Source organism: Nannospalax galili, unplaced genomic scaffold (assembly GCF_000622305.1).
Source record: "Nannospalax galili isolate Female #2095 unplaced genomic scaffold, S.galili_v1.0 scaffold1129, whole genome shotgun sequence".
Taxonomy (NCBI): domain Eukaryota; kingdom Metazoa; phylum Chordata; class Mammalia; order Rodentia; family Spalacidae; genus Nannospalax; species Nannospalax galili.
This window is the reverse complement of record NW_008359461.1, coordinates 494,468-521,975: the sequence shown is the minus strand read 5'-3', so window position 1 is coordinate 521,975 and position 27,508 is coordinate 494,468. Positions and strand designations below refer to the sequence as shown.

The following is a 27,508-nucleotide window of genomic DNA, read 5'->3' as shown; positions in this document are numbered from 1 at the left end:
GATTTTTTTTTTTTTGTCTTTTTGAGACAGGGTCTCCCTGTAGCCCCCGCTGTCCTGGAACTCACTATGTAGACCAGGCTGGTCTTGAACTCACAAAGATCTGCCTGCCTCTGCCTCCCAAGTACTGAAAACTGTCTTTTGAAGGATTAAAACTGCACACACATGCCCTATTTTACTTGAGAGATTTGGGTTCTTTTAGTGGCCACATAGGGCTGAGTATCCCTTATTTTAACTTCATGAGATCAGAAGTGTTTTAGATTCCAGAGGTTTTTAGAAATATTTTATTTATTATTTTTATTTTATGTGTACGAGTATATTGCCTGCATATATGTGAGTGCACCCATGTCGTGCAATGCTGAGGAGGTCAGAAGAGGGCTTCGGATTCCTCTGGAACTGGAGTTAAGGACGGTTTGTAGCCACCATGTGGGTGCTGGGAATTGAACCCAGGTCCTCTGCAAGAGCAGTCAGTGCTCTTAACTGCTGAGCTAACTCTCCAGCCCCAGATTCCAGAGTTTTTTAGACTTTTAAATAACTGCACAAACTTTGTCAGCTGAGGATCCTTGAAGTGAAAATCTGAAATCCGAAATGTTCCAAAATCCAACATTTTTTTGAGTGCTGATTTGGGAACATCCAGGTTTTGAACTTTTGGATGCACTTTCAACTCTGTAGTGAAAACCTGGGTGCTGTGTTAACTCTGGCTGTCAATGGATCAGCTGACTTACAAGTTGCTCTTGTAACATCCCATTATGACCAACATGACATGGAAACGAAAATCAGAGAGAATTTGCTTCAATTGTATCTTGAAGCAGTTTATTTCTAAAATTTTCTAAAGAATAAATGAACAGCGCATGTCTACTGAAAGTAAATATTATATCCGATTTAATACCTAGATAAGTTCATCATTCACAGACAGAAACAGTCTACGTGAAGGGACAAGGGATAAAGCTTGGTTGTAGAGTGCTTGCCTTGCATGCATTAGGCCCTGGGTTTGATCTCTAGCACCACAAAAGAAAAAGAAATAATTGAAAAGTATTCATTATATAATACAATCAACTATCTTAAGTATTGTCATGAAGTTTTAGAAAGCTAAAACTTACCACAGAATTTCTAAGTTTTTCAGGCAGTGGGTCTTTTACTTCAGACAGAGGGTCCTCTGGGTTTTTCTCTTCAGTTTTGGGGAAAATCTTGGATTGCATCAAAGAACTTTAAGTTTAAAAAGAAAATCAAGAGAAAACAATTAATAGAAAATGCACACTTGAAAACCAGTAATTTAAACAACGAAGTTTAAAAACAAGAAATTCAACTACATTTAAGCACTAGGATATGTAAATCATACGATCTTTACGTTGGTATAAATAAGCGTGCAGTGAAAACATTTCTATTAAAACCTGGGGAGGGAAAAACCCAACAAACACACTCGGCTGACATGATCGGCATGTCCCAGTGTTAACAACAGAGTGAGCCACGCCTTCAACAGGAGCTGGGAAAGGGGGTCTGGAACTACTAGAAATGCCAACTTACTTCAGTTTCTTCAACAACAACAGATTTCACTTACAAAAGTACAGATGGATCACTGCTTTGTCGACTGAGATGATATGACACTGCCACTAACAAACCACAAAACACAGAGAAAAGTACTGGAATGTGCTGGCCATCCCAGGAATCCTAATGAAGAAAGAATTCAGAGAAAAATACTCTTGTAATTTATAATGTTTTACATACCCCTTTTATATCAATATTTTAGAGAGAACAAAAGTTTTATAGCCATATTAGAAATTGTACTTTATTCCAAATAAATTTAGATACTACTTCCTTTTTCGTTTGAGACAGGGTCTCATGTCACCCCAGGCTGGCCTCAAATTTGCTATGTAGCTGCAGATGACCTTGAACTCCTGATCCTTTTGTCTCTATCTCCCCCCAGTGCACCACCACACAGGTTAGGTTCATTGCTTTCTGATGACCTAAATCTAGCTGCTAGATTTCTTTTGGGAATAAAGCTTCAGATTGATTTATTTTTGGTCTTTTTGAGACAGGGTCTCCTTATAGCCCAAGCTGTCCTGGAACTCACTATGTAGACCAGGCTGGCCTTGAACTCACAGAGATCTGCCTAGCTCTGCCTCCCAAGTGCTGGGATTAAAGGTGTGCGCCACCACGCCTGGCCCTATTATTTTTGTCTTATGTGTATTTATTATTTTTATCTTATGTGTATGAGTGTATTGCCTGAATGTATGTGAGTGTGCCTGTGTCGTGCAATGCCGAGGAGGTCAGAAGAGGGCATCTGATTCCCCTGGAATTGGAGTTAAGGACGGTTTGTAGCTGCCATGTGGGTGCTGGGAATCGAACCCGGATCCTCTGCAAGAGCAGTCAATGCTCTTAACCACTGAGCCATCTCTCCAGCCCCAGATTTTTAAAAAAATTTAATTTAATTATTTCTTTTTGAGGCTGTGTCTTCCTATAGCCCCAGCTGGCCTGGAATTCATTATGTAGACCAGGCTGGCCTCAATCTCACAGAGATCTGCCTGCCTCTGCCTCTCCAGTGCTGGGATTAAAGAAGTGTATCACCACGCCCAGCAAGCTTCTGATTTTTTAAAAAGCTTTATTCACTTACTAGGAAGAACTTGCTTCTACATAGTGCTACCCCATCTTTGATATTTTAAGTAATCTTAACTCTTTGGTTGGTACAGTATTTCCCACCTCACCTTTTAAGTTTAATTAAATCTTCGCTCTTTTTAGGGAACAAAACTGGAAAACCCACACCATACCCACTTGTTCCCAACTATATCCTAGAAAGAACAGAATACATTTGCTTACTACCTATTTGAACTTAAACTTATTTTAGTTTCCTTACCCCAAAGGCCAAATAAAGTACTTTTTAAAAGTCACCAATAGTTCATCAACTACCAAATTCACTAAAAACTTTCAGACTCGTGTGCCTCTGAACTTTCCCCTGCGGGCTTCCATTCCATCTAACACGTAAATATTAACATTTCCCAGAACTCTTGCTCATTTTTCTCGTCAATTCACATTAGCAGTCTTTTTCTATTACTTAATTTTGTTGATGGTTTTTACGTCTATTAAGCACAACCAGAAATCTCTTTCTATACAACTACCTACTATGTGCCTCTGGACATTCCATAGGTACCAACAAATAAAATTCCCACGTGTAAAAAAAGATCTCCAATACTGTGGAGTAAGTGCCACTGTGATGCCAGAAGTTCAAGCCAGATGGTGCCCAGAAATCATCTTGGACCCTGATTCTAGGTCTCTTTTTTTTCCCCAAGATAGTCCCCAGATCCACGCATGGATTCCAGCTTCAGTCCCTCACTATTTCCAGGCTGGGGCTCAACAGACAGCATAACTTTTACAGCTTTCGTTACTCTGCACTGACCACATTGGCTGACTTAGTAAGCACAGCTAATGCCAAGCTCCCAAGGCACAGGATGTGGCTTTTAGCACAGTTCCCATATAGTAGGTGCTTCATAAAGGATAGCAAGTAAACAAAGCAGAAGGGCACTGTGTTCCCTCTGTGTTTCCCACCTTACTTTTTTTTTTTTGGTCTTTTTGAAGCAGGGTCTCCCTGTAGCCCCAGCTGTCCTGGAACTCACTATGTACACCTGGCTGGCCTTGAACTCATACCACCTGCCTCTGCCCCCACCCCCAAGTGCTGGGATTAAAGGCATGTGTCACCATGCCCAGTCCCACCTTACTTTTTCTCATTACCTTGCCTTAATTAAAAACAAAACCAAAAAAATCCAGAAATATGTGTGAAGGGTTATAAATGGTCCACTAAAAATTTTGTATATGTGTGTGTGTGTGTGTGTGTGTGCGTGCTTGAGACAGGGTCTGCCTATAGGCCCAGCTGGCCTGGAACCCTGCCTCCTGTGCCTGGGGAACAAAGGTATGCACCACCATACTCAGGTTAAGTTTTTAAAAAAAGATTTATTTACTTTAATTTTATGTGTATGAGTGTTTTGCCTGCATGTATGAATGTGTACCACACTGCATATGTGGTACCCGTTGAAGTCAGAAGAGGGCATCAGATTCAAAACAGCTGTCAGGGGGCTGGAGAGATGGCTCAGCAGTTAAGAGCACTGACTGCTCTTGCAGAGGACTTGGGTTCAATTCCCAGCACCCACATGGCAGCTACAAGCCATCCTTAACTCCAGTTCCAGGGGAATCCGAAGCCCTCTTCTGACCTCTGTAGCACTGCACAACACAGGTAAACTCACATACATGCAGGCAAAACAACTCATACACATAAAATAATAAAAATAGTAAATAAAATATTTTAAAAAAACAGCTGTCAGACAGTGGGTGCTGAGAAATGAACCAAAGCCCTCTGCAAGAGCAGCTGCTGAGCCATTTCTTCAGCCTCCCCCAAATCTAAGTTTTATGTTTAAAATTTGGTGGCAGAATTTTAAAAGGGAACTCATACGGCTCAATGAATATTTTCTAAATCAAACTAACCTTAAATTTCAGTCTATTTTCACTAGCATGTATCTTAGATTGCAGCCTTTGAACTTATTTTGTTGTTTGCTTTGCTGTGTTGGGGACCAAACAGAAGGCCTTGGGCACACCAGGCACTTTACCACTGAGCTATACTCCTAACTAAAACATCTTATAAATGTTAAGTAAGTCCCGACATGATTTACATAAATCCTTAACTAGAAATCTAAATTTAATTTCATATTCTGCAATTACTACACCTGCCTCTATCCTAGATGAATCTAGCTTTCAATAAACTGTTTCTAATATTAACCTATGATTATTGTATGGAAAAGGACTTTCTTTTAATAATAGTTAACCGCTAAACACATTTCCGATTCAAAGTAAGCAAGAATAAGAATTAAATTGAGCATAAGACAACAATGGAAATTAACAATCAAGTGACAGTGGCAGGGCCATGGGGAGAGTCAGCAGTCAGCTTTAAACTATCCACATGGAAGTCTAAGTTAGAGACAGCACATGACAGTTCATCATTCACCTTTAAAGCTCCGTAGCACAGTCCATACAGCAAGGCAACAGCCACAACACTGCAAAGGAAACTGTACAGTGCAGCCAGGAGGCTGCTGGTGGCTAGACAGTAAGGAGAAAAGAGATCAGGGTTTTAGAAACACCTATAAAAAAATCCAATGCACACAAAAGCATTTAAAGTACGTTAATACTTAGGCGCTCATGTGACTTAAAAATTCGGTTACTTCATCTTTCATCAAATTTGACATGACAAGGATTTGCTTCCTTCAATATTTTGTTTATTGAGATGGAGTCTTAACTCCTAGCTCAGGCTGGCCTAAAACTCCCGGAGATGCTCCTGCCTCAGCCTCCTAAGTGCTAAGATGACAGGCCTCAGCCACCACATCCTGTTTGATGTCTTCAAACCTTGATACAAGATAAAATATGTACATCTCAGAATCTCACAGGATCTATGCTTCAAGAACATATCTTATGTTAATAAGAAGTATTAGAAAAATGAGGCTTACAGAGGCCTAAAACTAAATTGCAGGAGTATTAATGAATCACTGAAAGATATCTATGTAAAAAGCACTTGCTTTACCTATAGCAGTAAATCTGTATCCCACTTGTTAATTCTCACAAAAAGTACAGATCTCATTATTAAAAATATCAGCAGGCAATGATCCAGTTAGATTTCTAGTAATAAGGAATAGGTAAGGTTAAGATAGTTAGCCTTTATTTTGCAAATATAGATGACAGGGTTTCTTTAACATAATTTTATATAATGATCATAACAGAAGTCCAGAGGGAATATTTATTAAGTATTAGAACCTGACACTTTGTACGTTTGTAACTTATAATGACAAAGCCAATACTATAAATTACATATACTGAGCCCTCACCATGTACTTAAATAAGTATAACACCAACAGTAGTCCTTAAATACTGATACTGTCTACTGCCCATTAAGCTATGCTACTCAATGAAATCAGCTGTTTTAAATTATACACAATTAAGAAAAAATTTCAAAACATCAAAAACACTCTGGTATGATATACAGCAATACAGAAGAGTTTTAGTTTCTATTTAAAATTTAAGCCAGAGGGACTGGAGAGGTGGCTCAGTGGGCAAGCGTGCTTTTTGCTGTGCAGGCGTGAGGACATTAGTTCAGATCCCCAGTACCCATGCAAAAAGTTAGGCATGGCTATATGTGTTTGTAATCTTAGTCTTGTGGGGTGGAGACAGGTGGATCCTAGATCCCAAGAGCTCCCTGGTCAGCCAGCCTAGCTGAATGGGAGAGCTTCCAGCTCAGTGAGAGACCCTGTCTCAAGGCAGTGAGGCAGAGATAGATAGAGGGACATCCTCATTTGCCTTCCACATGTGTGAAGGCACACATGCATGTGTGTACATCACACACAGTCCCTCCCATATATACAACAATAACAACAGGACAAATGAAGCCACAGCTTCAACATTTTATCGAGAGGTGACTTCTGTGCATGTGAGTGGAAGGTAGATGAGGACTACAAATGCCAAGTGTGAAGAGACGAACTAGAAATGAAGACAGCCCTTCCTTTTGGAACAGCTTTCTATTCGCACTCTCTTCTTTCAGTAAAACATAAAATGGTGAAGGAACAGGTATTTTAACTACAGTAGCTGCCAACAGTGCTATTTTCAAGTTGTGCAAGCTACTATCTAGTCCAGGTCAATACCAGTATTTAAAAAAAGTAGATGCATGAGAAGGAAACTGGTTTTTCTAAGTTATCAATTTGCACATACATAGTCTACTCTAAAAACAGACAGTTCTTACAAGCTTATTTAGAAAAATGCTTTTAGATTCCTGTTTGGGCATTCCACTCTCAGGAAAACTGGAACTGAATATGTGGAGGTACCAAATGCACACTCTCCCAGTGCAGACACAACCAGACCTGGGTCTAGCATAAACCCCTGATGGCTGTGCACAGGCTCCGGGTGGAACCTCACTGTAAACCTCCTTTCCTCAGTCTGTTATAAACACCTGATGATTGTGCACAGGCTCCGGGTGGAACCTCACTGTAAACCTCCTTTCCTCAGTGTTATAAACACCTGATGGCTGTGCACAGGCTCCGGGTGGAACCTCACTGTAAACCTCCTTTCCTCAGTGTTATAAACACCTGATGACTGTGCACAGGCTCCCGGTGGAACCTCACTGTAAACCTCCTTTCCTCAGTGTTATAAACACCTGATGGCTGTGCACAGGCTCCGGGTGGAACCTCACTGTAAACCTCCTTTCCTCAGTGTTATAAACACCTGATGGCTGTGCACAGGCTCCGGGTGGAACCTCACTGTAAACCTTCTTTCCCCAGTGTTATAAACACCTGATGGCTGTGCACAGGCTCCCGGTGGAACCTCACTGTAAACCTCCTTTCCTCAGTGTTATAAACACCTGATGGCTGTGCACAGGCTCCCGGTGGAACCTCACTGTAAACCTCCTTTCCTCAGTGTTATAAACACCTGATGGCTGTGCACAGGCTCCCGGTGGAACCTCACTGTAAACCTCCTTTCCTCAGTGTTATAAACACCTGATGGCTGTGCACAGGCTCCCGGTGGAACCTCACTGTAAACCTCCTTTCCTCAGTGTTATAAACACCTGATGGCTGTGCACAGGCTCCCGGTGGAACCTCACTGTAAACCTCCTTTCCTCAGTGTTATAAACACCTGATGGCTGTGCACAGGCTCCCGGTGGAACCTCACTGTAAACCTCCTTTCCTCAGTGTTATAAACACCTGATGACTGTGCACAGGCTCCCGGTGGAACCTCACTGTAAACCTCCTTTCCTCAGTGTTATAAACACCTGATGGCTGTGCACAGGCTCCCGGTGGAACCTCACTGTAAACCTCCTTTCCTCAGTGTTATAAACACCTGATGGCTGTGCACAGGCTCCCGGTGGAACCTCACTGTAAACCTCCTTTCCTCAGTCTGTTATAAACACCTGATGATTATGCACAGGCTCTGGGTGGAACCTCACTGTAAACCTTCTTTCCTCAGTCTAACACCTGATGATTGTGCACAGGCTCCGGGTGGAACCTCACTGTAAACCTCCTTTCCCCAGTGTTATAAACACCTGATGGCTGTGCACAGGCTCCCAGTGGAACCTCACTGTAAACCTCCTTTCTTCAGTCTGTTATAAACACCTGATGACTGTGCACAGGCTCCGGGTGAAATCTCACAGTAAACCTCCTTTGTTGCAATTTTGCTTACAAGGGTTTCATTATCTGTGGTTAGCTGCAGAAATTCCACAGAAAGGAAGAGAGGCCACATTTATAACTTACTACAGTATACTGCAGAATTGTTCTACTTTAGTATTAGTTATTGTTGCTAATCTCGGATGCCTAATGCATACACTATTTACATCTTAAGAATGTTGGTACAGTACAGGAACAGACAAGGTCATGTAAGCTCCACATTATCAGAGGATCTACTGGGGATACCCACAAGAGAGATTCCTCGGGAGGCCTTGGAATGCATTGCCAGTGGATGGAGGGGAGTGTTACACAACTTTTTTTCAGAAATTTTTATTACTTCTTACACACTGACTCCATTATTTCTGGATTTTCCACTGAAGTAGCAGATCTGACTATTTTTTTCTAATCTACAGTTTTTTCTAATCTACAGCTTTTCTACCTTGAATTATTAACTAAGGGCCTTTTCTCTGCTACCTCAATTCTAAGATGAAAAGCAGGGAAGTGCTTTAATGTTCAGTTTATTACTTTACAACCTGTAACAATCTGTACTGTTCATAAGGAGGTACTCACCATTCCCACCAAAGATATGGATATCCAACTGCTCACAAAGGTACAGTACAAATGTGTTCACCTGAGGCAGGAGGCCAATGAAAAACACTATAGGGAAACAGAGTGTAAACACTGTAGAAGGAAAGAAGAGCACATTAAAAAACACTGCATCCACCCTGCTGTTCACTTAAAGATCATAATGAGTAATGAAATCACATTTAACATCACCTACTGTGTCACTTTTAAAAGCTATGATTTAAAATAAGTTATGTCTATGTAGTTGATTAGATATTAAAATGCTTCCAACTATAAAAAAAGTTTTAAAAAAATCATCTTATGAGGCTGGGTATATAGCTCAGTGATAGAGCATATTTGCCTAATATATATGAGGCCTTAGGTTCAATTCCCAGCACCACACACACACACAAAAATCATTTCAACCACTTTTTTTTTTTCTTCTTTTGTCTTTTTGAGACAGGGTCTCTCTGTAGCCCCAGCTGGCTTGGAACTCACTATGTAGACTAGGCTGGCCTCAAACTCACAGAGATCTGCCTGCCTCTGCCTCCTAAGTGCTCGGTGCTGGGACTAAAGGCGTGTGCCACCACACTGGCACCACTTTCATTTTTTAAGACAAGGTCACACTATGTAGCCCCGGTTGGCCTAGAACTCACTATGTAAACCAAGCTGGCCTCAAATTCACAAAGCTCTGTCTGCCTCTGCCTCCTAAGTGCTGGGTTAATCCTTAAGTGCTGGGTTAATAGGCGTGCGCCACCACGCTTGGCATCAGTCATTTTCACATAACAGAACTCCAAAATGTAGAATAATAATAATAATAATATCTCTCCCCTCCTGGCATCATCTTCGAGAACAGAATGATTATAATTATAAATCATTAGCTTTTTTTATTCATAACAGCTCTATAGCTTTGTTCCTCAGACAGAACTAGAGTACAGTCAAATAAGCTTATTATAACCATCAGTAAACTTTTGCAAACAAGTTAACTGATGTCAAGATTATAAATTTAAAAAAATTGAAACAGTAATTAGTTTATTAGTTTAAGGGGAAATTATCCAAGATGGGAAATATACAGCAAATCCTTTTACAATATTTTGAAACAAATACAGAGTTGGAAGTTAAAATGAAAACTAAAATCTTATATTAACTTCAAATAAATTTACTAAAGTTATGCCCCTCAAGGAATTTTTTTTAACTTAAAAAATTTATTGAGAATTTTATACATGCATGTAAGGTGTTTTGATCAAATTCATGCTCATTCCCTCCCCTCCAACTCCCCCCATAGCTCCCATCACTTTTTTCAAGATCAGAGATATTTTAAAGATGACTCACCAATAACCAAATCCCTGGCTGATATAAACACTAGTGGATTGGTGAAAGTTATTCCATATAATCTGAATTTGGTTGTGGTTAGGTGTCTGCTGCCATAATCCAAGAGCCAAATAAGAGCACAACATAAGCAGAAGTAGACTGGTCTACTGTAGGCGATGATGCGGTTATGGCCCTGCGAATGACAGTTTTTTTCAGTCAGTTTAGATCACTTACAGAATCACAACTAATTACTGACATCATTAATGGCTTAGACTCTAAGGGTTCAGACCATTTCTACATGACAAGCAGGTTTTGATGGCTGCAGACAAATGAAAAAAAAAAAAGTAGAGAAAGGGAATAAGACCAGAAGGAAGCCTACTGCTACCAAGCTGAATCAAAGGCACCAGCATGAACTCATTGTTTTTAACAGGCAGACAAGTAGAGACAAGAAAAGAAGACACACACATATGTATGCGTGTGTGTGCATGTATATTTTGCCCATTGAGAGGATGCAGAAACAATAAATTCTAATAAGGTTACTAGCATCCTGACTTTAGTTTACAAATACTATTATTCACAAAAAAGAGCCATGGTTTCATAGGAGGAAAAAAAAAAAGATGGTTTGGGGTCAGGGCAGGGAGAGTATGAACCAAACCTGGTTCATATTGCTATTTCAGAAAGGAAGGAAGCCTTTAAGGAATCATAGGGCTATGCCAAAAGGACAGAGAGGACACCTTGATGGGCTTCAAGTGGCCCAATAAGGATGACCTGAGTATCAAAGCAAGAACTGGTAACTGCAGTTCACAGTAACACAACCCATGATCCACACACACACACACACACACACACACACACACACACACACACATATACACACACTCATGCGTGAATACATACAGACACACATATAGAGAGACAGAAAGACGGTTGGGGTCAAATTCAGAGGTAGAGTGATTGCCTCACATGGATGAGGCCGTGTTCATCACAGTGTCACAGATAATCAACTAAGAGAAGATAAAGCATTCCTTTTAATAAGCGTGTAACTAAAAATAGCAGTAGAATAACAGAATTGGAAGATCAATATTTGGAACTATCAAATGGTAATTGATTCAGGCAAGAAGGCTCGGCAGATACTAAACAAGGCAGAAGTTTGTGAAGCGCTAGGATTTTTCCAATGAGACACTTAGTAACTACAAGAGGAAAATAGTGACATTCCAGTAAAGTAGCTCTGAAAGGAGAGGTTTATTCCTCCGAGGATATTTAACAATGTGTAGGAACATTTTTTAAAGAAAATATTTTATTTGTTATTTCTATTTATGTGTATGAGTGTTTTTTATGGGGAGCAATGTTACCAGCATCTAACTAGAAATTGAAGAAGATCTGTAATGAACCTAACAGTACCTCCAGCCTCCACAAAGAATTATCCAGTCCCAAATGTTAATACTGCAGATCTGAAAAACCTGAAGATGCCACCTTACCTGAAAGACCAGAGTTCACATCATAGTAAGAGGATAAACCAGTATCACATGAATTCTGAAATGATGCAGAACACAACACTTTCATAGTATTCCTACCCCAAATAAGGCTTGCCTCTAATAAGAAACATCAAACACAAATTGGGGAATAGTCCATGACATAACTGGACTATAGTCATTAAAAAAAATTTCAGTACCGGGAAAGACAAATACCAAAGAACCACTCCAGACTGAAAGAGAGTTAAGAGACCAAATGTAGAATCAGGAACTTTCCAGTGCAAACCAAGACAGTGGGCAAAACTTCAGAAACACCTGTAGCTTGGAAAACAGCCTATCAGGGCTGATGTCCTAACTTTGATAATTATGTTGAATTAACATCCAAAATGTTTTGGGGAAACATACATTGAGGTATTAGGAGATAGAGCTATCATGTTTGCAGAGGAGGAGGAAAGGAAAGGGGAAAGAGAAAAGAAAGAGTTCACAGGCCAGGACGGGATAGAGGCAGAAAGGTGACGTTTAACATGGGGGATCTGGGTGATTAGCAGCGATGTTTCTGTACTCTCCTTGCAACTGTTCTGTATGCCAGAAATCACATGAAAATTCCAAGTTAACAAACAAAGAGTCTACATATCATTGTACTTCAAACACATTCTTACAAATGATTAACATAATCAGTCAAAAAAACAATCATTTTTCTCCCTGATTTGTTCTGGTCTCATTAACTATCCCAATATATGGGTTAAAAATGTTAAAAAATTTATTAAATTCAGGAGATTTTTGTTTGTTTGTTTTAGAGACAGGGTCTCCCTATAGCCCCAGCTGGCCTTGACCTCATAGATCTGCCTGCCTCTGCCTCCCAAGTGCTGGGACTGAAGGTGTGAGCCACCATGTCTGGCCTTGGAGCTTAACTTTGAACTAGCTTACTTTTTAATATAGTTTTTTAAAACAGGATTTCATTCTTTAGCTCACATTGGCCTGGAATGCACATAGCTCTGATCAGCCTTAAACCCACATCAATCAGCCCTCCTCAGCTTCCCAACAGATACAAGCCAGTACACCCATCTCTGAACTACTTTAAAGAGACTGTCCTTTGATCTTCTATTAAATAAATAACTCTCGTTAAGTCCAGAACTACACCATGTATCTGCTAAGGCAGATAATATTTTCTGTAAAGTCACAAGGTGATTAGCACAGATTTCACCTCATTACTTAGTACAGAAGTCTTAAAGACCTAAAGACAGCCTAATGCATTATACCGGCTTATTCTTGCTCTTATTATCAAAGAAAAATAAGCTTTTCCTACTTCAAAATTCTACTTTCAATATTCATAATTTATTTTCAAATTTTATTAAGTGTAAATAATCAAGCTTATGTGGACTGTATCTATCTAATTTATAATCTCCACCTGAACCAAGCTGTCAAAAAAGTGAATTATTATGCTCATTTTCAACCAGGATTTAGAGTTCATCAGTACAATGTCATTTCTTTTCATGCTAATAAATCAACTACTTGGTGTTTTAAAACTTAGATGACAATATAAATATAAAACCTAATTTAATCTGACACATGCCAGAAGAAAAACACAGGCTTTGGTAAGTGTCAAGGATATAAACTGTAGTCATATGGGACTAGAGAGATGTCTCAGTGGTTAAGAACACTTGCTGTTCTTCCAGAGGACCTGGGGTTCAAGTTCCAGCACCCATATGGCAACTAACAACTCCAGTTCCAGGGAATTTGACACCCTCTTCTGGCCTTTGCAGACACTGCATGACATGGGTGTACTTATACATGCAGGCAAAACACTCATATACATAAAATAAAATAAAATATTTTTAAAAATTGTAGTCATATTAGGAGTAACTTACATGTCTGGGAGAAGAGGAATCTGGCTGAACACTCTAAAAAATAACACAGAAAGATAGATTAAATTACTGAAGCCCCAGTCATTTTATAAGCAATTTTTAAAATATCATAAGTGATTTCAGGTAAACGTCTCACAACCAAGAAATCATGCACATCAATTTTGCTTTAACATGAAGCATCAGTGCTGAGCACTAGTTCACTGTGAGAGTAAACATGGCTTACATACATTTTTCCACATTCTTACTTCTTTTGTTTTTGTTTGGTCTTTTTGAGACAGGGTTTCCCTGTAGCACCAGCTGGCCTGGAAGTTGCTATGGAGACCAGACTGGCCTTGATCTCACAGAGATCCACCTGCCTCTGCCTCCTGAGTGCTGAGACTAGTCATTCTTCTTTTGATTAGTTAATGATTGGCAACTACTTAGCTCAATGCTTTTGAAATGGCATATAGTAGACAGGTCTATCCCTCTGTCTGGCTTGTTACTACAGTGAAGGAAGAATTCTCTCTCACAGGCTATCATTTCACTCGAGAATTGCATAATAACCTGTTTAGCTAATCCACAAATTCTCAGCTTACTAAATTATGGCAAGTGAAAAAATTATCTGCATTTGCACATTAAAATAATCAAGGACAATTCAGCTGTATCCTTGCAATGAACTTTATTAACATCCTGTGAAACTATTCTAAAGGTATCATGTAGGTACTTCTCAAATCATAACTTTGCCCTCATATTCTAGCTCCTTTCCAGTGGCACACCATGCACCCTCTCCAGGACGGCCTATCACCACCCTGTAGTTCCTCAATGGACCAAGCTCACTGAGTTTGGTGTTCAGCCCTTCACTGGATATGAGTCCAGTAATCTTTGAATTCTTTCAACTTCAGTACCTTTTGAAACTTTTATTTTTGCCCTATTTCTTTTATGACATGATTATTGTTCTAGTTAACTAGTTTCAAAAATCCCAATCACCTTTATCCCTCTTTACTATACTAACCTGAAAGCAGTGGACAAAATTAACAGAACAAGGGACACTAGAGTCAGGGAATGAGTTTACATAGCTTAAGGCAATGAAAGGATAAAGTGGTTGGAAAAAAAAGGTAAGAATGAAGTCCAAGGGGCAAGAGAGATGGCTCAGTGGTTAAGAGCACTGGCTGCTCTTGTGGAGGACCTGGGTTCAGTTCCCAGTACCTACATGGCAGCTAGTAACCATCCATAACTCCAGTTCCAGGAGATCTGATGCCCTCTTCTGACCTCTGCAGGGCACTGCATGCATGTGGTGCATTTAGATACATGCAGGCAGACACTGACACACATAAAATAAAAATAAAAAAGAATTGGGGCTGGAGAGATGACTCAGTGGTTAAGAGCACTGACTGCTCTTGCAGAAGACCTGGGTTTGATTCCCAGCACCCATATGGTGGCTGACAACTGTAACTCCAGTTCCAGGGGGATCCCACACCCTCTTCTGTCCTCTGTGGGCACTGTACCACACTGGTGCACTTAAACACATGCAGGCAATACATTCATACACTAAAAATAATAAATAAAATATTTTTAAAAATAAAAATTAGGGGCTGGAGAGATGGCTCAGCAGTTAAGAACACTAGCTGCTCTTGCACAGGACCGGGGTTCGATTCCCAGCACCCACATGGTGGCTATGAATCATCCTTAACTCCAATTCCAGAGGAATCCGAAGCCTTCTTCTGACCTACACAGCATTGCTTGACAGGAGTGCACTCATATACATGTAGGCAATATACTCATATACATAAAAAATAATAAAATATAAAAAAATAAATTAAAAAAGAGAATGAAGACCAGCAATCATAACATGGAATCACCAAGTTTAATAAAAAAGATATGGCTACTTGTTATTAAGAGAGAAAGGAAAAGAAGTTAAAATGACTTCCTACAAAAGCAAAGTAACCAGAAGAAAAACATATTAATCAGAGGTAATAACACGCTATCTTTCAAATGTGTCTGACCATCTGTTAGATGCATGGAACTAAAGCTTGCAAAAGAACTGAAAACTCTGAGATACAAATCTGGACACAACTCATACAGAGGAGAGGACACTGTACCAGGGTGACCTCACTGGCAAGGAATTATAAAGGGAGAGAAGGGCAAATGAAGCTCAAGACAATTAAGAGACAGTCAACAGAATAAAGAAGCAACAAAGGAAGAGTCACAGGAGAGCAGGAGCCACCCTGCTGTGCAAAGCTGGGCAACAGGAAATGGAAGACAGGGCTGGCAGACGTTAAATGACAGAGCAGGGGGCTGGGCAAAGAATTAGAATTTAAATTTAGAATTGATTTAGCAATTAGAATACAAATTTAGCAATTAGTAGTAATCTCAGAGACTACAGTTTTTACTACAATGAGGCAAACAGTATGGATGGATCTCAAGGAAACAGCAATGACCTGGACGGTTTACTCAGAGGTCTAGCCATAAATGGAGAGAAAAGGGAAAGATAGTCAGGAGTATCTGCAGAACGGAACCAGCAGGTATCAGCCGGGGGAGGGCTCAGCATACCAACACACAGAGTAAAGAGATTCAGTGATTAAAGAGGAAAGGAAACACGCCCCGTTAATAGCCCACACAGATTTTAAGCAGGAGAGAAGAGAGAATTTTGCTAGACATCAGTTGACATGCTTGATTCTCCCATTTTTTGAAAGCTTACAATTGACAACATGTGGTGTTTCTGAGTCAATCAATAACAAAGGGACATTAATATTCTTTATGATGTCTCACAAGAATAAAAACTTATCTACTAAGTTTTGACACTGGTTATCTACTAATGAAAATTTAGTACATTTCACCCACAGACTTCTATAGAAGCTCAAAGAAGTGAGATCAGTGTTGGGTTAGCTAAAAGGAATAATACTTAAGGGTAATTCTTACTGTAACAAATATTCTTTTTTAATACAAAGACCTCGTTTTTAGGTTAAGTTTTATTTATTTATTTATTTATTTATTATGTGTATGAGTGCTCTGCCTGCATGTATGTAAGGGTACTCATGTGTGCAATGGCTGTAGAGGCCAGAAAAGGGCTTCAGATCCCCTGGAACTCAAGTTACAAACAGTTGTTAGCTGCCATGTGGGTACTGGGAATCAAACCCAGGTCCTCTGCAACAGCAGCCAGTGCTCTTAAGCCTGAGCCATCTCTCCAGCCTGTATATTATTATTTTTTGAGTGTAAAACCTTTTTGTTCCATACACAGTCTAATGTAAACCTCCATGGAAAACAATCCTAAAATTTATTATCTGTGATCATTTGGCGAATGGCCTTTTAACACAGCATGGAAGACAGAGATGTTGGTACCTTGAGCAGTGAGTACTGACAGCTAGCTATGACCAGGCAGAACTGGAACACCCAGATGTCTCTGAAGAAGCCTTGGATGAGAAGAATGGATCCCAAAAAAGCCACAAGAATAGCCAGGATGACAGCTAATACATTCTCCAGGATCTCACGGTTTCTGTAGATGGAAAATTAGTGAGTAAGTAAATCATGAATGTAAGAAATTAGCCAGACTATAGAAGGGGAAGGCATCACTGTGAAGTTTGTCAGTGTGTGTTTTGGATGCTGGGTTTGAATAACATTTCAGATCATACAGAAAAAGAAATTAGTTTTATGTGACCACAACACAAATTGTTCTAAGCAGATAAGCACAAGGGTAGATGAAGTTGCACCTAAAACACGTACTGTGGCTTCAGTGTCTACTAAAAACCTTTTCATAACATCTGCTTCTCTGTGAAATATGCTGCAAAATAGTGAACCAACCTGGATGGCAAATAGAGAAAGAAAGAAGCCTAAAAGGCAAAATGACGAAGCAGTTTCTGAAAATTAAAACACTTGCTATTTTATGAAAAAGCTTATAATCAAATTCCAATGCCAAGTGGTTCTCTTTTCCTCACAGTGTAAAATAATCCAGTATCTCATTTACAGAACTGCTTAAACACAGGCTCCTACATATTTCAAGAATGAAGGCACCAATAAAGCCCATCAATTCCACTCCCATCAAAGCTGCAGAGACAACTTTACACTTTAGCAAAGTGGTACCTAAGAGAAGCCATGGGGTGCCCAAGAGATCACAAACATAAGTGAAGAGGATCATTATGCTACCTCCAAAAAGTTAAGAATCTGTACCATTACTTCCTTGGGAAGTTTTACTCATAAATGTTAAAGAAATACTTCTAGAAGGTTTGTGTTACAGAAACATTAAGTAACATGGAAATATGCTCAGCACACTTGCAGGACAAAAGATGTCACATAAGCGTTGTTAATAAAAACATACACATAGAGACTGAAAACACATTAGAGCAAAATATTATCTGTGATAGATCTCTTTGTGTGGAGGGCTCATGGCACGCGCCTTTTTCTATTTTTGAAACTTTCTCTTAAATTTTCTTCGGTGGGTAAGGAATTTATAATCACAGAAAATTTAAGGTTTTTTAAAATTAACCCAACACTACATTTATAGTCATCAATCGCCTATCCCTTCATAAAACATCTGTGTTATTTAATACTATCACCAGATTAAGAGTCCAACCATATTCTCAAGTCAAGAAGTTACTGGTATTTTCATTTGACCTTAGGTGGGAGGGACATGATTGCCCAATCAACACTGTTATCAATCCTCACGCCACCCTGCGCACTACCTTCCTTATGACTGAACCCACGCTCTCCTTTGCTCTTCAAAACTTCCCATGTTCATGAATCCAATTACCAGTTAGTTCTTTAACTGTGTTTTTGGTGCCCTAGCTAATAAGTTTTATGTAACTTAAGGCAATTTTTTTTCCTTTTTTTCTTCTGTTTCATGCTTTACTGTCTTATGTTCCACATTTATGCCGATGATCAATTTTGATTTAGTTTTTATAATGTGGTATACAAGGTAAAGATCCAAGTTTTACCTTCTGCATATGCAATCAACTACTTTAGCAGTATCTCTTCTTCTCTGATTTACATAATATTTGCACGACAACTGGCCTGGGGTTTTCTCTGTAGGATTTCTAACGACAAGTCCTATTAATTTGGATGGACAGTATGATAATGAACTTTGTTATTTATGTCTTTTAAGAGAGCTGTCCATTTCCTTTTCTACTGTCAAATTTATTTACATATGGCTGGTTCATATTATTCTCATTACTTTAAGATTTATTATTTATTCTCGTGCATTTGTATGTGCACATGAGCACTTGCACAGGCCAGAAGAGAGCCTAAGGATCCTCTGGAGCTGGAGTTACAGGTGGTTGTGAACAGCCTGATGTGGGTGCTAGGAACTGAACTTGGATCCTCTGTAGGCGCAGTGAGTGCCCTTAACTTCTCGGCCATCTCTGCAGCCCCATATTGTCATTCCTTTGAAGACTTCAGAAAATGCAGTGACAACACATCTCACGTTTCTAAGTGCTTGTTTGTGACTTTTCTTCACTGAGCAGCTAAGGATTCATCAGTTTTACTAATGCCTCCCAAGATAAAGCTTAGAGTCTCCTTGAGTTTCTCTATTGCTGTTTCCTCCTTGGATCCTGTTCTACTCCTTATGACCTTCTTCAGTCTCCTTACCTGGGACAAACGTGCTGTTATTCTTCCAGTTTCCTAAAGAAGTGAAGTTATGGATTTGAGATTTTTTTTTTTTCCTAATCTAGGTGTTTAGTGCTCTAAAATTTCCCAGGTACTATATTTCAGCATCCTCCAAATTCAGACATTGTTTTCATCGTCATTTAGCTTAAAATACTTAGTCTGCCTCTCAAATTCTCCTCTACCCGATTACTTAATATATCAGAATTTTCCAAGGCTCAATAATTGAATTCTGCTGTCAGAGAGCATGCTACATGTGATCTGAACTATTTTTATTGACCTTTGTATTATGGACTGGAAGGTCTGTCAACATGGTATTTCATGAATGCTTAAAGGATACATAATTGGGGCTGGAGAGATGGCTCAGTGGTTAAGAGCACTGACTGCTCTTACAGTGGACCCGGGTTTGATTCCCAGCACCCACATGGTGGCTACGAACCGTCCTTAACTCCAGTTCCAAGGGAACCTGACACCCTCTTCTGACCTCCATGGCACTGCACGACAGGGGTGCACTGACATACATGCAGGCAATACACTCATACACATAAATAAAATATTAAAAAAAGCATACATAATCTTGTTATGGGTGGAATGTTCCAAGAGTGCCAACCAACTCAGGCTGGCTAACAATATGGTCACTGCAACTCTATCTCCCTGCTATAGCCTGAGTCTTCAATGTCCCCCAAAGGACTATGTGTTGAAGGTTTGCCCCCATCTCTAGAGCTACTGGAAAGCTGTGGCACCAGTAAGAGGTGGGCCCTAGTAGAAGTGCTCAAGCTATTGGGGGTGTGTCCTTGAAGGAGTTATTGGAAGCCCAAACCTTTCCTGTAGGTCTCTGCTTCCTGGCTGTCATGAAGTAAGCAGCTTCCTCTATACTTTTTCACTATGAGGTTCTGTCCTGTCACAGGCTCAGCAGCAAAGAATCAAGCAATCATGGTTGGAAACTTGTAAAACTTTGTGCCAAAGCATACCTTCTTCCTTTAGAAGCTGAGTAACTTTGTCACAGTAACACAAAGCTGACTGATTTTCAATATATTTATTCAACCAATTATTTAAATGAAGGTTCCAAAATCATTTGTAATTGTGGGTTTTTCTGTTTCTCTTGCTTCTATCAGCAACTGCTTTATGGGTTTTGGGAGGAGTGGGGGTGCAGGGATCAAACCCAGGTCGTGGTGTACGCTAAGCATGTGTTCTGTCACTGGGATATACTGTCAGCTCTATGTAGCTTTGTTTTAGGTACAGAACATTTAGGATTGTTAAAGTGTACAGGTTAAACTGAGCCTTTATCACTATGAAATGACTTGTTTTTGATTCTTGACAATAGTCTTTGCTCTGAAATCTACCTTTCCTCACTGACATTGATACAACCCTCTCCACTATTCTTAGTTTTAGCAAGGTGTGTTCTTTTCCTTCTTTTTTATTTCTAACCCATTCCTGGTTTTGTTTTTAAAGTATGGTCCTTGTTGGTAGCACAGAGCTGAATCTTGCTTTTTTTAATTTTTAACATTTTATTTTGTATGAGTGTATTGCCTACATGTGTGTAAGTGCAGCTATGTCATGCAATGCCCTTGGAGGTCAGAAGAGGGTGTCAGATCCCCTGGAACTGGAATTACAGATGGTTGTTAGCTGCCACATGGGTGTTGGGAATCAAACCCAGGTCCTCTGCAAGAGAAGTCAGTGCTCTTAACTGCTGAGCCATCTCTCTAGCCCCACAAAATTGTCAGGTATGGTGTTGCATACCTTTAATCTCAGTGCTCAGGAGACAGTGGCAGATGAGATCAAGGCCAGCCTGGTCTACATAGCAAGTTCCACGTCAGCTGGGGCTATTTGAGACCATCTCAAAACCAACACCACAACAACAGCAACAAAAGAAAGAAAAAACACTTTCAAAAATTATGTGAATGTGTGTGTGGTGGGATGGGGGGGGTGCAGCTCTATGTTGCCATCAAGGACCGTAATTTAAATATAACACCAGAAATGAGAGGAAAGATGCATCTTCTGACAAAAAAACACAAAAGATTTTTAAAAAATCATGTGTATCTGGGCTTATAGGCAATTATGAGCCATCTGGTCTCAGTGCTAAGAACTGAACTCCAGTTCTCTGCAAGAGCAATATCCTCACCTAACCACTGAACCATCTCTTCAGTCCCTTGAGTAGTTTTTATTACTCTATTTCATGATCTTTTTTGATATGCCTGATACAACTTTCTTTTTATTATTTGGAATGGTTACTTTTGTTTTTAATAGTCAAGTGATAATTACTAAAAATTACAGTAATATATTCTCATTCCTTCTTTCTGGGGTTTATGCTATTACTGTCATGAATATAACTTTTATGTATGTGTGCTGGTTAGTTTTAACTGTCATCTTGACAGAATCTACAATCATCTGGGAAGACAACCTCAGCTGAGGAAGTATCCAGATCAGGTTGGCCTGTGGGCACGTCTATGGGGGATTACTTGACTGCTGACTGAGGTAGGGGTTGTACCATTTCATGGGCTGGGCCCTGAACTGTTCAAGAGTGAAGGAAGCTAGCTGGGCACACGCAGCAAGGTACAAGGATACGTTTATTTTCACTTCGATCTTGGCTATGGATGTTGTAGACTAGCTATTTAAGTTTCTGCCTTTACTTCCCCCAAATGACAGACTATGACCTGGAATGGTTAACCAAATCACCCTTTCTTCCCTAAGTTGCTTATGGCTAGGGTGCTTTTTCTTAAATCACAGAAACAGAAATGAGACTGAAACAGTATGTTGTGAACCACAAAAATCTTGTTTTAATTTTGTTTGAATAGCCAATTATCTCTTAAAGACATTTAATTCCTAGGGAAAGCACCTTACATATTTATCCATGCAATGCCATTTCAAATCTGTCTTTGGAGGCCCAGCTGTCCATTTGACATCCTCTTCCTCTGCCTGAAGGATACTCTTCAGTATTTCTTGCAGTACTGACATATTCTTCCCATGTTTCCCAGTTTGAAATGTCCTTATTTCTCCATGGTTTTCAAGAGATACTCTTGATGACCAAGAAATATAGGTTGGCAATCCTCTTCCTTTCAATACCTTAAAAGCATCATTCCACTGTCTTCTCAAACGCCACATTCTCAGCCAGAGCATGGATGTCTTCCATATGCCTGTTCCTCTGTACAAACTGCTCCTTCAAAGCACTTCTTCTGGTCTTTAAGTTCACCGTGGGAGGTGAGCAACAGTGTCCTTGGTGCAGTGTTCCTCACGCTGCTTCTGCTTGGGTTTCATTGGGCTTCTTCATGTGCATTTCTAGTTTTCCTGAACTCTGGGAAGGTTTCCGCCAGCATTTTTTCAAGTCTTTTCTGCATCCCTGTCTCTTCTTGAAGTTGTCTCACAGCATGTGCATGTGGTTTTTTAACGCTTTTTGTCCCTGGGGGACTGGGATAGGGAAGGCTTTTCTTTGTTTATTCTAGATGGTTGCTGTTACTGTGCCTGCCTACAAGTTCACTTATGTTTTCTTCTACAAGGTTTTATCTACCAGTAATCCCACCAAGTAATATATATATATATATATATATCTTTAATCTCAGACATTGTAGCATTTTCATAAGTTTGATTTGGGATGCATTTTTATATCTATATTAGGCACTTTTCTGTTGCTGTGATAGAAACACTGACCCAAGCAATTTATAGAAGGAAGAGTATCTTTGAGCATACTGTTCCAGGGGAATTACAGTCCGTCATGGCAGGGAGGCATGGTGGCTGGAGGTGGCTGGACCAGGAGCAGCAGAAGCTAAGCTCTCACATCATCACGCAGGCACAGGAAGCAAGAGAGCGACTGGCAATCTGGCAAGGCTTAAGAACTCTCTAAGGCCACCCCCAGTGACGTGCTTCCTCCAGGACAGTCATACCTTCTAAAATCTCCCAAAACAGCGACACCATCTAGGGACAGAATGTCCAAATACTTGGAGCCTATGGGGGACATTGTCATTCAAACCACCACAATATCTTTCATGTCTGTTTCTTTTTTAAAAATAAATGGAACACATCTGCTCTAACATCTCTGCCGGTCACAGGCCTGTCTTGATGATTACGCACTGGGCCATATTTTCTCACTTCTTTGCAGAGCTGGCCATCTTTGACTGAGGTCAGATGCCAGTCACAACTTGTTAGGTGGTACGTATTTCTGGTTTCTAGAAATCTTGAGTTCATTAGGCTATTTTGATCCCTTAGGGTCTTGCTTCTATGACTTGTTAGTTGGATCTGAAGTAGAGCTCATTGGATGCTGATGCTTCCATATATTTAATGCAAGATCTTCCTGAGCAAACAGCTTGTTCACAGGCATGAGCTTATCAGTACTCTGCTGAATATAAGGGAACCTGCTAGAGATCTCTGAGGTGCTCTCCCAGCAGCTCAAGCTATGGGCTCAAGCTGCCTCCATCTCCTTGGACCCTCTGTTTCACCTCTTCAACCTGACCTGTATGAATTCTAAGTGCCCGCTCCCTGTGCCACAAATGAGGAACTCTTACTGCACCAAGCTGTAGCAGTTTAGAGTGCACACCAGTTGCCTCTCAGCTCTCAGGATCACTGGCCTTTCACGGCTCATCTCCAAGGTTTTCTCTGTTTCTGTTTCACAGGAAGGTAAATCCAGTATTATTCCTATTTGTTGACCAGAAGCAACAGTTGTTCATTCAATTTTGTAATTTACCACTAAGACAGTAGTGCAAAACAGGGAAACAGAGCTTCTTAGAACTTCCATATTTAGTATCACAATACCTACAAGATCATCAACACTTCATATGCTCTCTAAGCATCAACTGATGACTCAGATTAATAGTAAAAAGATATTATATAAATCCATTAAAATGACAAACTTTAATGGGCTTCAGAGGATAAATGTTTAATAACCTTCTATCTTTAAGTTTATCTTAACAGGATGAAAATAGCATTCTCTGACATGATCATCAGGTGAAAGCTTCAATGAGTGATAAGGAAAACCTGACTTCACATCTTTGATGTCACACTATGGTCTCACCTATCAAACAGCGCCAAAAGTGTGAGTCTGTCAAAGTTAACGCCAATCCATAGCTGGGGTAGGATCCAAAAGCGGTAATAGTGCTTAACCTTTTGGGCAGCTTCTTCTGTTGGGCCATAAGTGGCTGCCAAATCAGGGCTTAAATCAATGTCCTGTTGCTCCAACAAATCTGTATCAATGGTCAGCAGCCTGTTCAACCGAATCTGTGGGAGAGAGAGCTAAAAGAAAGTTAGTGTTCAAAGAATTAAAATATTTTAAATAAATCATGGCTTGAGTTTGTCAGCTTGTAAACTATTTAAAAACCCAATTTTACTCTAGTTCATTCTCTGTGAAAATTTTATGATTATTAGAATCTAGAGAAAGTGGCAACAGGAAATGATCAACAAAGCAAACTGATCAACAGACGGTCAGGAAAGATTTTATTAGGCAAGACGTTTGAACGATCTTACGAAGATTTACAACTGTACAGCCAGTGAAACCACCAAGTTCCTCGCAGCGATCACTGGGGCTTCACTCGTCCTTTCTCCTTGAGCTCTGAACGGCACTGTCAGGGGCAAACCTGGGCTCTTTAGCAATCTGTCTCCTTCTAGGTCTCATCACTGTTATTGCTGTGTATTTTACACCCCTCCCCCTTGTTCTAGCAGGCTCCTCACCTGCAGCTATGCAGGAAAGTGCTAATTTTAGTTCATCTGTTCTCCAGTTCCGCAGTTTGCCCTTCCTCCAAGGCAGCAAAAGCTTACTGCTCTTGGCACAGCCCAGCCAGTATTTTGCTACCTCAAGGATCCCATGCCAGTTAAACATGAAAGGCAGCGACACCACCCTCCTTCCATTTCTACTTTCCAGTGGCAATGCCAGAAATACACAATAGCAGCAGTGAAAGTCTTTACAGTTGAAACATACATGTGGTGATAGTAAAAAAGAAAGTTGCCATTTCTGTCCTTAAACACTGATTGCTACTCCCCCAAACATTTTATTATCTGTGCCAGGGTTACTCAACTTTGGCACTATGGACATTTTTGATGAGATCATCTTTGTAATGCGGGCTATGCCACACACGGTAATCTGTCTCACAACATCCTTAGCCCAGGCCCACATCAGACCAATGGCATTCTTCCAGTTGTGCCAAGGCAAAATGTTTTCAGACACAGCCAAATATTTACCGGTTTGAAACCACTGTTCATTTCACATCCCCAGTCTTAAAACCCTGCTCACACTCATCTTCAAGGAGTCACTAAAAACAATGCCTTTGGATAGACTCCACCTTTGTACTGCTAATAAGGATTCCATCTATTTTGTGTTTTCCACCTTGAATATATGCATCTTGATGGCAAAAGCAGTATTTAAAAAAAAAACCCCAGTCTATCCCACACAGTGTATTTTTATATAATGTCATTGCTCAGCTTTCTCCCAAGACACACACTAACTAGTAAATAAGTTAATAACCAACACCAAATCATAATATTTAAATTATGCCAATGCCAAACAGTATAATCAAACATGGCAGGAGCCAGTAAGCTGGCTCTGTAGGTAAAGGCACTTGCTGCCAAGCCTGACAACCTGAGTTTGATCCCTGGGATCCACACGGTGGAAAGAGAGAACCAACTCCTACAAGTTGCCCTCTGACCTCCACATGTGCACCATGGCTTACATGTACACATAAATCCATACATACAAAATAACTGTTCAAACAAAAAGAAAAAAAAAAGGTGGCACAACCAGATTACGAGGGTGCTAAGTAGGCCTTTACGCATCCTTGAAATATAAAGCAGTACAACTGCTGATTCACAAACATGGCTAATTAAATTCCATAAGGTTATGTTTCTTATCAAAGGATTTATTAGAAGATCCAAAGTTCAGAAGGCAAAGGGGATTCTGCCATAATTTTCAGCAAAGTTAACATTCTATGATTTTATCAGTTTGCCTGAATTTTTATAGCTATTTCTAGAAATACATTTTTCAAATCGAACCTGAAAGTGTATCACATAACAACAATGAAGACAAAACTTACCACATCATGTGGATAAAATCGAACTGAGGTAGAACTGGATACATGAGAATCTGTGTCACTAAAATAAAATGAAAGGTTTAGGGAATAAACAGCTTGTTAAATAGTGTAAGAAAAGTAAATTCTTCAACAATTAGGCAATATTTAGACTATCTTCACCTTCCATATAAATTCCAAACTGCAAAAGTGGTATTTTCCTGAGGTCTGATCCAGAGCATGTTGTGCCTGGGTCAGAGGGACCACATCAAGACTCTTCAGCTAACTGAAATCTTTATACCTAGTTTCCCCATCAGTAACATAAAATAACAGTGCCTATTATCATGAGGTTCCTACAAATGTGTTTAGATGAGATAATCCAAGGGAAGCAATTAACAAATTGACTAGAACAGTACAGACAAAACAAATTGTAATAGACAAGAGCCTGGAACGTCAGACAGTTTCAAGTTTTATAGTGTAAGGGATTATTCTTCTGCTGAATTATATTAAAAACGGGTTTCCACTTTCCCCACAACATTTCACTGTTACTGAATCAGCTAAATTTCCAATTTCATCATTTTTTGAAGAGTGAATTCTGTAATTAGACTACATCAGTGTGCCAAACTGAATAAACACAAGATCCCACAGCTTTAAACAGCTCCTGAAAACTAAAATAACAAGTTGCTAGATAACATTTACAGAGATGTGACCTATTATTAAGTGGAAGTCCTTTGTGAGGAAATGAACTAATTAATCAATAATGGATTTTAAAGCAGCAATGTGGACTGAATCAATAAGAGTAAACATTCTTAGAAAAAAATCAGTACACTCTGAAACTATAAATGATTATGTGAGTCTAATCTCTAATTTATTTGCCTTCTCCTAACATATTTGTTATCTTATAAAGTCTTTCCTAAAAGAAAATAAAGCTAAAGGCAACACGAAACCATTTTTAATAAATTCCTCCTTAAATCTAGTTAAAAAACTAAAATAAAATGAAAGTTGCTTATTTTAAAAGATAACTACCACACCCTTACAAGGAAATAAAAACAGAAAATTATACAAAGAAAGAAACTAACTTATGAGTCCAACTTAACTTCACTGTTTACTTTTCTGATAAGTTTTTTTATATCATGTAATATACAGAAAACATGAAGTATCCAGTTAAGTTTGAAACTGGGAAACTGTCTCAGAAGGTTTAAAGAAAAATTTTATTTAATTTTAAAATACAGGATACATTTTATTAGTTATTAAAATAATGCTTCCTTTTTCCATAGTAAAAAGAAAAAAGAATCATTAATGATCTGGAAACATATACACTATGACAAATTATTAAACTTGATATGAAAATTTTTAAAGCAACACATCTCCCTTGGTGACTTACAGTTAATAATTCATTGTATGTTTGAAAATTAGTAAAAGCAGATTTTAAATGTTCTTTTTTTTTTCTTGTAATATACCTTTATTTTTGTCAATATGCTGTTAAGAACAATGAGCACAAATACAAGAATATAATCTGTGTTTTCCATATTTTGGTCTTTCATACCAAATATATCATTTTATAT

At 39.4% G+C, this 27,508-nt stretch overlaps 1 protein-coding gene across 9 annotated transcripts in view; it reads right to left on the bottom strand.

Annotated features, from left to right (window-relative positions):
* Pcnx1 (pecanex 1) overlaps window positions 1–27,508 on the bottom strand; it is a 163,909-nt gene that overhangs the window by 42,520 nt on the left and 93,881 nt on the right. For 7 of the 9 annotated variants that reach the window (XR_003847835.1, XM_008823213.3, XM_008823214.3 and 4 more), the window contains 9 exons: window positions 25,971–26,028; window positions 23,963–24,180; window positions 16,708–16,861; window positions 13,393–13,425; window positions 10,074–10,245; window positions 8,748–8,858; window positions 4,985–5,076; window positions 1,556–1,665; window positions 1,098–1,203 (listed from right to left, as the gene is read on the bottom strand). Coding sequence is in view for 8 of the 9 variants with exons in the window: in XM_008823213.3 (XP_008821435.1) it covers window positions 1,098–1,203; window positions 1,556–1,665; window positions 4,985–5,076; window positions 8,748–8,858; window positions 10,074–10,245; window positions 13,393–13,425; window positions 16,708–16,861; window positions 23,963–24,180; window positions 25,971–26,028 (1,054 nt within the window). In the remaining variant the exon portion in view is untranslated. The remainder of the gene's footprint in view (window positions 1–1,097; window positions 1,204–1,555; window positions 1,666–4,984; window positions 5,077–8,747; window positions 8,859–10,073; window positions 10,246–13,392; window positions 13,426–16,707; window positions 16,862–23,962; window positions 24,181–25,970; window positions 26,029–27,508) is intronic. The other 2 variants (XM_017795628.2, XM_008823215.3) reach the window with 1 other exon arrangement.